The sequence below is a fragment of the Barbus barbus genome (assembly GCF_936440315.1).
Source record: "Barbus barbus genome assembly, chromosome: 2".
NCBI lineage: Eukaryota > Metazoa > Chordata > Actinopteri > Cypriniformes > Cyprinidae > Barbus > Barbus barbus.
In genome coordinates, this window is record NC_136730.1 from 11,053,619 (window position 1) to 11,065,679 (window position 12,061).

The 12,061-nt window shown below is 37.6% G+C and overlaps 1 protein-coding gene across 2 annotated transcripts in view; it reads right to left on the reverse strand.

Annotated features, from left to right (window-relative positions):
• The window catches only part of LOC306882429 (furin-1-like), a 106,469-nt gene that overhangs the window by 93,289 nt on the left and 1,119 nt on the right, over positions 1-12,061 (reverse strand). Inside the window, exons 1-2 of one of the 2 annotated variants that reach the window (XM_079437038.1) lie at positions 11,353-11,414; positions 7,322-7,646 (exon numbers count right to left, since the gene is read on the reverse strand). In XM_079437038.1, the coding sequence (XP_079293164.1) occupies positions 7,322-7,498 (177 nt within the window). In that variant the 5' untranslated portion in view covers positions 7,499-7,646; positions 11,353-11,414. Of the gene's footprint in view, positions 1-7,321; positions 7,647-11,352; positions 11,415-12,061 lie in introns of those variants that run through there. The other variant, XM_079437037.1, reaches the window with a different exon arrangement.

Here is a 12,061-nt window from a genome sequence, read left to right on the forward strand (position 1 = left end):
ACAATTTGGTGACAACTAATTTCCCAAACTGAAAGTGAAAACACTGCAAACAGACATAAACATCTCTTGTAGCTTGATTATGTCAAGCCTGGTAAGTACACAGTGTAGTGTATAGGGAAGTAATGTACAAAATTAACTATGCAAAGTTTAACCTTGCAAGTGAGCAGCGAGTTTACCAAGATACTTTAGCAGGAAAAAAAAATAGAGGAAAAAAAAAAAAAAAAAAAAAAAACAGAAAAAGTGCACTGATAATTGTTCATCTTGTCCACAAGGTCATGCATTTACCAGCCAAAAAAAAGCTTAAATGTAAACATCAGCTCGATTTAAAAAAAAAAAAAAAAAAAAAAAAAAAAAAAAAAAAAAAAGTATGCTGATAAGACGAATAACTCGCATGTGCTCAAGGTGTGCTATCGAGAAGATCGGCAATGTGGTCAGTCTTGAAGCAAACTTTTGCCTGAATGGGGATTAGATTCACTGTTTTGGATTGCTGCATGTCATTTGAGAATGAAAGTACAGAATGACGCGTCCGGTGCGATAGAGTGAACCAGTGTGTACAGCAGCAATAACCTCCCCCGGTCCGGTGAAGTCCTTCATTAATTTATGGGGTGTTAAAGCCTACTTGTAATAATATGAAAAGTAAAACACAAATAACATTAACTTGCGTATCTGATTCTGAATGAATAAAGCAGCAATTAATATAGTAAAAACAAGTCTTTTATCTAAATGTCTGAAGCTATAGCTAAGATGCATTTAAAAAAAACAAAAAAGGGGTTATATTGTTCAAAAGGGTTATGAAAAATTAAAACTCTAAAAGATTCTGAATTTTTACAATTCTTTTGCTTTATAACATCTACAAATTTCTAAAAAAAAAAAAAAAGTGTTTATTATAGTTATTTATAGTGCTGTGCGGTACACCGGTTCATACCGAATACCGGTGTTTATTTTTCTTATGATATGAATTTTTAAAATCCCGCAATACCAGAGTTATTTAAATAACGTTCGGAACGCGACACTGTTAGAGAGGGGTCTCTTTTCACTGTTGCACTGTAGTGAGGGAACAGCTGTATGTGTTACTAAGCGTGAAAGTTCTGAAACTGAAGCTGTACAACTAGTAGAATGTGATGACACAGAAGAACTCATCCACAATGTCCACTGCGTGCTGCCATCAGCTCCCGCGTCTCACATGAGCACGACTTTAGCACTATATTTAGCAACTTTCAGACCCTTTTAGCGGCTTTTTTCCATAGAATATACAAACTGACAAACCTAGCGACTTTAGATAAACCTTATGGTTCAGTTGGAAGATGTCGCCAGAGCAGCCCCGCGAGTGCGAGTTCTGACTCTCCCGGCGCAGTGTCGCCTCTCTCTGCGTCTATTCTGTGCAGTGAGCGGTAGAGAAGCAGTGCATTCAGCTGGCTGCACCGCAGCAGACTCAGTAAATGAGTACAAAATGAGTACAAAATGAGTACAAGGGGGAAGTCGTGGCCTAATGGTTAGAGAGTCGGACTCGTAATCCAAAGGTTGCGGGTTTGAGTCTCGGGCCGGCAGGGATTGTAGGTGGGGGGAGTGAATGTCCAGCGCTCTCTCCACCCTCAATACCACGACTGAGGTGCCCTTGAGCAAGGCACTGAACCCCCAACTGCTCCCCGGGCGCCGCAGCATAAATGGCTGCCCACTGCTCTGGGTGTGTATTCACGGTGTGTGTGTGTGTTCACTGCTGTGTGTGTGTGTACGTTGGATGGGTTAAATGCAGAGCACAAATACGGAGTATGGGTCACCATACTTGGCCGTATGTCACTTCACTTTCACAACAGCATTTCCAAGCACCTGTCACTTACTGACAGTTTGGGATTATAAATATGAGAATAGTTTGTCTGTTAATATTCTGCACTTTCTTTGTTGTTTTTGTTTGTTACTCGGACACAGGCAGTGCGCTGCATGAGACAAAAAAGAAATATAGCCAAAACCACCACATAGCCGCTCTTTAGTGTAACATTAGATGCATGTTGATTTTATCAGACGATGTCGCAATTATAAATGAGAGTGACTATTAATGGGTCGTATTTAATCACTTATTTAGTGTGGATTTTTTCTACAATATTCACTCATGACAGTAAAATAGGGTATTCTAAGTCAATCTACTGCAGTTTTTCCTCTCTGTCAGTAGAAAATGTGGTTAACACCCAGTCATGCATGAAAAAAAATACCATCATATACCGTGAAACTGGTATAATTTTGAAAAATAGTGATATAAAATTTTGCTCATACCGCCCAGCTCTAGTTATTTAATACATCAAATTTGTGATTTTTAAAAGCTAGGAACACTAAGATAGCCCACCAATAAATTTGGGGGCATCCAGCAACAGCAGCGACCACTACGACACCTTCAGTGAATAAAATAATGTGTGAATGAAGCATAAGGTTAAACTGAGATGCTGATGTAAGAATGGTAATATGCTGAACCAATATTAAAACTCCTACACAGTCATTCTCATTTCAAATCCTACTTGTAAAGCTTTGATTATTAATTCCAATAGAACAGAGTTCAAGCTCATCAAAAGTTAAAATCTCACAGCAGAATATCTGAGCCAGGAACGATGCTTGTAGCCTTTCTGACGGTTGCTCATCAGGAAACAACTGATGAAACTCAAAAGTTCTCTGATGTTAGCCTATGTGCTTGACAAAAGGCTAGAAGCTCTAATATTAACTGTCCTCTTGTAGAAAAGCAACACTTCCTTTGTAACAGGAACTGCTAAACGAGTCTCTTGGTCATGGAAAAAAAGAACACAGAAAAAAGCAAACAGCAGGACCGCATGAATTAATGAATGTGGCGTTGGACTTTAATTTATAAGCATAGCAGGATATAGGTTTATTAGGCAAGGCACTAAATGCATTTCTGACTAGCATTTCATTCCATACATGCTTTCTTTAGTCAGACATCATCTTAAACCTAATATTACTAATATTTTTAAACTGCATTTCTAACCTTTAAAACAAAGTAACTCCTTTACACTTTGTGTCAGTCGACTACGGTGGCTCATTATCATGATATCACAAGCCCCCATAATTCAACTCGTGCCTCAGAGCAAATATACTGCTGTGTAGTCCTGGCACAATTACGTGCCATAAAACATCAGCTGCAGCTCAGGATCCTGCTTTCCCTCGACTTCAGCACAAAACACCTGCAAGTAAACATCTGGTTTCACAGCTGTAAAATGCTTCAAACGGATTCATTTCTGGTAATCCAAGCTCTTGTTTTCCATCAAAATAATAAATCAAATAAATGAAAAAAAGGACTATGGGATAGTTGCCATATAAAATATACTGCATTAAATGTAAAAACAACAAACAAGCGCTCCACCATGACGACGTGGCCCTGCAGCTTCTGTGAATTATGATAAGGGAATGAAAGCAAAGAGAACTACGATGGAACAGATGGATCTGTCTCATGCAGTCCTAAAGACTTCACTGTGAAACCATCGAGTCACAACGGCTGCCTAAACTTCAAACCCAGAGGGAGGTAACAAACTGAATCCTGACCAAGCAAGCAGGAAAATAATGAGATGCGGTATCTGGATGGTGTCCAGGTGTCCAGGACTTGAAGGCATCCACCTCTATAACCCATATTTTTTTTGCAGACTTCGGCGTACTCGCAGCCTCTCTTCAATAACAACCAAGTCACCTCATTTATTAATTCAGTCCATTCCTTCGGCCTTAACAGAACACTTTTTTTAAAAAATAAGATTACTTAATTAACAGTGAAGCTTATGCATGAAGTTTAACGCATGTTAAAAGCACATCAAGTCATCAATATAGAATCTAATGAAATTGCTGGGTATTTTTATGAAATACTACGGACAATGATATTCTGGGCTCTAGCTGGCTTAGACTTCCATCAATGCAAGTCTTTTAGATTCTCGTTTCATTCAAGCCGCATGATTCGAGGTAGTTCATGTGCATAACAAGCCTAAAGTTGAATGCTTTTTTAATAGAGGTTTGTCTTTGGAACCACTAAAAACAGTATTAAATCTTGCTTGAGATGAAATTGACAAATTTTGAACTTGCTTTCCAAGTTCACTTAAATGTTGCCCCGCTCGAGAGCACATCAACGACTAATTCATGCCTCTCATTACATCACCTAAGAAAAACAGGAGTGTAAAAAAAAAAAAAAAAAAAAAAAAAAAAAAAAAAGAAAAATACACAAGAAATTGCACAAGAAAAACAGGCACTGTTTGTATAAATCTGAAGCTTTTCTCAGTCTGTAGAAGAAATCCTCCACTTGGAACACAAATGAGACATGTTAAAAACGTTAAGCCCCCGGCACTGGTGTAACCAAACCATACGCTTTACAAACTCGGCCAGCAGCGCTGTCAGCATGTCTCATCACACAATGTGGGTCTGGGGCTCGGCCAGGTGTGACTTCTGCACAGCGGAGCTGCAGTGAGAAAAACCATGCTTCAATCTCATTACAAAAGATCACAGGTGAATTACAGTGATCCGTAGCAGCTCGACAGTCCAACAAAACACTTATTTCAAGCTCAAATGAATCTTGTGGCTTCAAGTTTCTTCCCATACTTATGACTGTGAGCAACAGTTTTGAAAGCTCACAGCATCAAATTGCAAAATAGAACTACAATTAGGGGTGTGCGATATGACGATTTTTGATCGTGGACGATAAAAATGTCTCCACGATCTGCTTTTTAAGAAATATCGTAGTATCGCGCTACCGCGCACATTGTCAAATACAGTTCTGGCGCCTCCGTCTCTATATACTGTACAACACGACATACAGCAGTAGAGTTACTCAGACAGGACACTGCACTTATTCGCGATCGCAAAAGTACATTATTTGCATACAAGCCTTGCTGGTTAAATGTTTAATTCGCGCGCTGGTCTGACGTGCGCTTTTTCTGAGCACATACACCTGAAGCACGCGCACTAAAACGCCTGTCTAACAGCGCCTGATTACTCAACTAAGTTATATTTTGCGCTAATACTGTCAAAACACACAAGGTTTACATACAGACTCAGTTGGTTATCTCTAAAATGAAAGTAAATAGTTAAGAGAGAAACGGATGCGTGCCTGTACTGTATATTAGATGCGTGCAGCTCTTAAAGGGACAGGACACCAAACGTGCTGTCGACTGTCATTAAAGGGATAGTTCACCCTAAAATTTAATTTCTGTCATTATTTACTCAGTGGAAAACCAAACAGTTGCTGGTCCACATTGACTTTGATAGTAGGAAAGAAAAATCCTATGGAAGTCACTGAGGACCAGCAACTGTTTGGTTTTCCACCTTTATGTTCAGCAGAAGAAAGAAACTCATTCAGGTTTAAAACAACTTTTGAGTAAATGATGATATAAAAATACAACATTATGACAGAATTGACAGACAGATGACAGAATATTAATTTGTGGGGGAAATATTCATTTAACGTTAACAAAACAACAAAACGCAAAAGAGAAAAATCACTCACTATTCTTGACTGAAAAACTTTAATACAGTTGCTACAGTCTATCTAGTGTTTTATTTTTATATTTGTTCATTCAATTTCATTGAATGCTCTGCTAAATACACCTATTGTACCTGGAAATAAAGCACTGTTTGTTTTATTTGTATATTATGTGTATTTGTAATGTGTATCTTTGTTCTTATTTTTTAATAAGAAAGATAAAATAATGACAGATTTTTTATCTTCGCCCACTTTGGCCTAAATATCTGCCATGCATCTTTGTCTTTCTAGTTTGGCTGTAATGCTCAGGCAACTTGTAAAACCAAAATAGTAAAACTAACAAAGAATCGTGATAAAAATCGTGAATCGTGATATTTCTATCAAAAATCGTGATATGATATTTTTCCCATATCGCCCACCCCTAAGTACAATGCAAATGAAATTTGTGTTTAGTTCTTAAACATGGATTAAAGGGGTCTAGTAAAGTGCCAAGAAGTTATGCAGGCTATTAATTAACCCCCCATCAGAAATAGACTTCTATGCTATGACGTTCTAGCACAAGGGACTTTTAACATTTATGGACATGCTAAGCATTTTAATAATAATAATCCCATGATGCACCACTTGGCTGGTCCTACAAAACCAAAGCCAGTTTAACCCATGATAAAAGCAGAAACATGTCTGTCGTAATGAACTTTGGTCATCTGTGAAACCATCAGTCAGTGACATGAGACGTCATGAATAAGCCATGAACCTGAGCACAGAGACTGCATTTTAAAAATCGTGCATACGCACTGTGTCCAAACACTAAAAATGGCAGCGTTATTAGTTAATCTCTCAAGAGATACAGGACTGTTTGCCAGCGTAGACCGAGGCATTCATTTTCTGCAATTACTAACCGCAGCATATTCAGTGCTCCCTACAAAGCATGCAGGGATCCATTCATCACCTGGTTTTACAGTAGCATCTGGACACTGGGCTGTTTGTCTTTAAAACTGAACCCATTACTAGAAGGACGGGCTGTAATCTACATCTACATTAATCATATAACCTAATGAATTGGCTATCGACATATATAATGTGCTTTCAATTACATATGGGGATTGAAAAATCTGATTAGTGTTCAAAAGAAAGAAGCTGTGAAACTGTCTAATCGGAACAAAATCTACAGGCTGTGCATGTTAAAAAAAACGTACATTGGTCAGGAAGTGAGGTCGTGGCTCATTCTGCTCAAGTTTACAGTCAAGGGCCTGTTACAAGCTGAGAATATCAAATGACAACTGGAGAACGAGGAAGATGTTTTATGCATTCCATTCGAGAGAGCCAGAGCATTCAGACGTAACATGCAGGAAATGTTCAAAATGCATGAATTTCCTGAGAATGGGGAAATGAGAAGAAAAGGACAAATCTGCATCTTTAATAATTAGAATCTCATTGTGCAGCGGCACACTTTGAGATCAAAGTCACGTGGACGTGTTTGGGACTAACAACCATATTTACTAACAGTACTGCTAACAAATTTTCATGTTAATACAACAGCTAACAAAAGCAGCACAAAGCTGCTATAACTGATATTTAAATTGTACATTTATAAAGTATTCATTGTGATCATATTTGTTCTATTAAAAAAAAAAAAAAAAGTAATAATCACAGTGCAAATTCACAGGCAAACTTAATGGCCCTGAAACTATTTTGTTTGATTTTTTCTTTTACTTTTGAGGTGAACCACTACTCATGGATGTCTACGCTGACAAAAGGCATTTCATGCAGTCAACAACTTTCATTTTGAATGAAATGTAGAAGAACGTGCAGCCCAAGTGAGCTTTCCAAACATACAAGAATTACTTGTCTGAACAGAACGCTCACCTTCCCGTGGTTTACAAAGCCATGCTTTCTAGCGATCCGGTTGGCCTCCAGCTCTCCCCCTGTGATGTGGACGGCCCACGTGTTGGTGTAAACCTTCTGTCCAACGGATGGCCATGGCCCAGAGGTCACGAGAATAAGTAGCGTTCCGAGCGTCAATGAGGCAAGCCTGAGATCCATCAGATACAATGGAGGGAACCAAGGCAGGAGTTCCTGATGTCACCAAGTCCGTCAGCACAGTGGCCCTCTGCTATATCCGTGCTTCCCTGGGCACATGTAGCGACAGAGCCGAAGAAGAGAGATGGACTCTGAACGGTTCAGGAATCACCTGGGGAGGTAAGTAGATGGAAGATTGCAGAATGAGTCATCCGAGTTGCTGGTACAATTGAGGATATGAATCACAGATGAGTTTTAATACCGCTGAATTGACTAACTGGTTAAAAATTAACAGCAAACCCAAACAAACAAAAATTCATTTTGCTGGTGAGAGCTAAATGCAGGGGTTCAATTCCAATCAGTTACAGAACCTTAGTCACATTTTATTTGACGCAAATGTAAAAGAGGCTGTAAGTAGGACCCTATGATTTCCGTGATGCAGAAAATGCGTACGGAATCGCGGAACAGTCATAAAAACAGAATTTACTGTATAACGCAAATGTCAAGGGATTTGCCAGGTTTTTGATGATTAAATCAAAAGTAGGCCAGTACACTTAAACCAAAACACGATATGGACTAGTGTATGTGAATAATAAGCTGCAAAAATACTATTTAAATATGACTCCTGCATGTTCTGCGTCTCTGTGTGAATGAACAGCGCAGACGCGTGGTTTTGTTTACTACAAACATATTGAAGCGCGTGACTCTCGCTGTCTTTTCAGCCACTGCCGCCTCAATGAGTACATGAACACAAACAATCTCTAGAACTGCTGTGAGTCACTTCATGAGCATTTACCATTTCGTTTGAGTAAAACTATCAGATATACAAACAGAGACCTAAAGGTCTTCACAGCAACCCATCAAAGTTCGATTTAACTTGAAGAAACCGTGAAAGAATTGTTAGCTACTTAATGTAATAAGCTACTTAATGTAATAATAGTACTAGGAATATTTACCAGAATTTATTTAGCAGGAAAATGTAAATACAAAAAAAATAGGGGGTTATTTTTTTTTTATAAAAATCAATTAGAGATTCTTTTGATTACTAATGAAACCATTAAAATGGAAAAAAAAAAGAGTCAAACTGAATATGAGAAAAAAAAAAAAAAAAAAAAAAAAAAAAAAACTTCATAGGGCTTTATTTATTTATTTTTTTTACTTTCAATAAATTGCCATTTAATATTGTAAGTTTAATGCTTTTTAATTTAAGCAATAGAACAGTCTACAAAATTTAAAATGGTAAAACAATAATAAAAAAAAAAAAAAAAAAAAAAAAACGGAATTTGGGAAAAATGAGGTGAAGTAAATGTCAGTAAATGTCTACTGGGGATCGTACACAAAACATCTAAAATACGACTTGAAAATGTCAGACAAAAATATAAAATCCAGAATGCACGAGCTGTGAATAATAAAGGGTGTTCACCTTGACAAAGATTTGCAGAAAGCATTTGTTTTCAAATGGAGTTGACAGTTTGACATGACTTGAGCAACAGCAAATTTACGCAACTGTGCAGCATCATGACACGCTCACATGACTTGCTGCCCGATTCAGCTGGATATCGTAGCAGAGCACAAATGCAACAAATATTCTGCAACCTCCAGCGATTTAAATCACCATCAATGCACACATTTGTTTAGATGCCACTTAAGACATTAATACTGTACAACCATCTACTAAAAATCATGCAGAGCCAAACAATACCAGCTTAGTCTCGACTGCCCAAAACAACAGCTGAAGTTACAATTTTACAAGGTCTAATCTCTGAAAACGGGAAAAAAAAAACAAAAAAAAACAAACATGCTTTCTAACTTCCATAAGTGATGTGCCAAGTCATCATCTTTGCTGGTAAGCCACCAGTAAACTGAAAATGGGAGGGAGGACAGTTGACTTCTAAAGAAACCATCATCAACTTCCATGTTCAGTTATGACAGAGCGTCATCTCTTCGTAAAACCATCCCATCGTTTCTCTTATGACCAAGCAAACGCTGATGCAAGACTCGTTGACTTGAGGCTCAACTTGGTGATAAACCAGCGCATTCAATTTATCCTCGGCTTCAACCATTCATTTATCTAGAGAAAAATAAACTTTTTTTCCCTGGAAACCACTATCATTGACTGTTGGGATGAGTTGGCTTGCAATTTATTTGATCTTATAGAAGAAAAAAAAAAAAAAAAACCTTGTCCTGAACAAGTCTGGATAACCTCAACAGAACTAGGCGGATGATAATCTGATGATTCAATGCACGTACTATAGGTGGAGCGATTCATGCCCGAGTCCGGTTGACCGGTCCACACCCTTAACGGCCTCTTTCATAAATCACATAAATGCTTGTTACACAGCCTCATTGGACAAAATGAGTGATTTGTGTAAACAAGAAAGGCAATTGAAATTGATATGTCTCACGATATGATAAAACAACCCATCTTTTGCTCACATGATTTGCATTCTGTTTCACAAAACTGTACCTATCCAGAGTGAGCAAAAGGGCTGGTAAAATCACTCTGGACCCCTCACATCCAGCACACTCCCTCTTTGAATTGCTACCGTCTGGTCGACGTTACAGAGCTCTGTGCACCAGAACGACCAGACACAGTTTCTTCCCTCAGGCAAATCAATCTCATGAACACTTGACAATAAAACGCAGAACACAACTCTATTATTTATTCACCACAGCTGCTTACTTTCTAATTTTTTTCCATTTCAAATTTGCACATATCAGACCTGTACACACAATTGTCTATATTATATATTGTGTTTTTGCTGTTTTGTACATTGCCTATTTGGATATTTGTATTTTCTTTATTATCTTTGTCCTGTCCTGTTGCGGTCTCTGTCGCACTGTGGAGCTTCTGTCACTAAAACAAATTCCTCGTGTGTAAACATACTTGGCCAATAAAGCTCATTCTGATTCTGATAAAGGCCAAAAAAATACAAAATAAAAAAATAAATAAAACTGCTGGCATTTCCTTTTGGGACAGGCTATTTTTCTATTATTCCTCATGACAAATGTTGTGCTCATTGCTGTGTTGGTTTAAATGACGTGCTTTTTTTTTTTTTTTTTTACATGCTCTTTGATTCTCAGTATCATTATCACCATAGCAATGTCAAAAGAATGCTGTCAGATGTGTTAAACTGGACTTTGAAACCCAGAATCAGACAAACTACCTGTTATACCAGACATTTACCATCAGGAAAGAAACAGATGGGATTTCACACATATACTTACTTCAATATGCTGTATGAAACAGTATATATGTATGCATGCACCTAAAAGTCAAGTTTTAACCTATTCTTGATGTTTTATTGAAATTATACATGTATAAGGAAAAATCGCCCTGCATTAAGTTTCAGATTTGAAAGCAAAAAAATAAATAAAATGACAGAATTCCGGCTACATAAATCCTGTAAATGTACTACATGTTTAGTACGCTAATTCAGCTTTACTTTAAAGTAAACAGCTTACAGCAGTTTTTTTGATCACCACAAATCAGTAAACACCGTTTATGAGAACACCGAAATATTACTACAAAGCTTTGACAACTGAGCCAAATAATTTAGCAAGATCAAAGTACTAAACATGCATAAACAAAATTAGACTACATACTCCAACTTCCAAGACCATCATTTTCACAAAGTATTTCACAAACATTAAAACTACACTTCCACAACCCCAAATCTTTAGCAAAAACAAAAAAGGATAAATGCATACATTCTTCAGAAAAAAACATTTCACAGAAAACATTAAACTAAAACGGTTTACATGCAAGTTAACATGCACAGCGATTTATATTAACTTAGTAATAAACTACAACTCACTTAACCCCCTAAACACTGTTTTTAATCAGGTCAAGATAAGAAAAAAAACATGATACTCACTTGAGCAATGAACGTGCGTCTAACCCAGATTAAGTAGGCTAAGCACCAAGCAAGAAGTGCGTAACTTTACTGACAGCAATTTAAAGCTGTGCCAGCCCTGATTTCAAAGTACACCCACTCATGACATCACAACATGGTTAACACTTAACAGGGAGAGGAAACCGGCACAGAGATGTTTGACGGTAATTGTCGACCACTTGGGGGAAAAAAAAAAAAAAAAAAAAAAACAACTCAAGACAGGATGCAAAATGTGGGACTTTTAGATGCATACAAGTCTGCTTTATATTTTATTAGTCTGCTTTATACATGCAATCCATTCTTGATTTCAAAACAAGCGAATGCTTGTTCCAAAGAAGAGACAAACTTTTCCTGGCAAGCATTACACTTGGACTGGTATCGGCTGAAATATTAGTCTCATGAGGAAAAAGAATGAAAACATGATCAATTTAACTACTTCGAGGGTAAGAAACACCAGGGAAAAAAGGAAACAAACATTAACTTTGACATGGGAATCCATGCACTTCATGCATGAAGTTATAAAACTTATAAAATATGTTGAATACTCTACTTCACAACAGAACAAAACAGAGAGCATCCGCTGATAATAGACAACACGGAGCATCCACACTTCAACAACAACCACCCAAGTGGCACCTGCAAACAAACTAACTTGTCTGAGGCATTTTTGTGATAACTTTTGATAATCGGT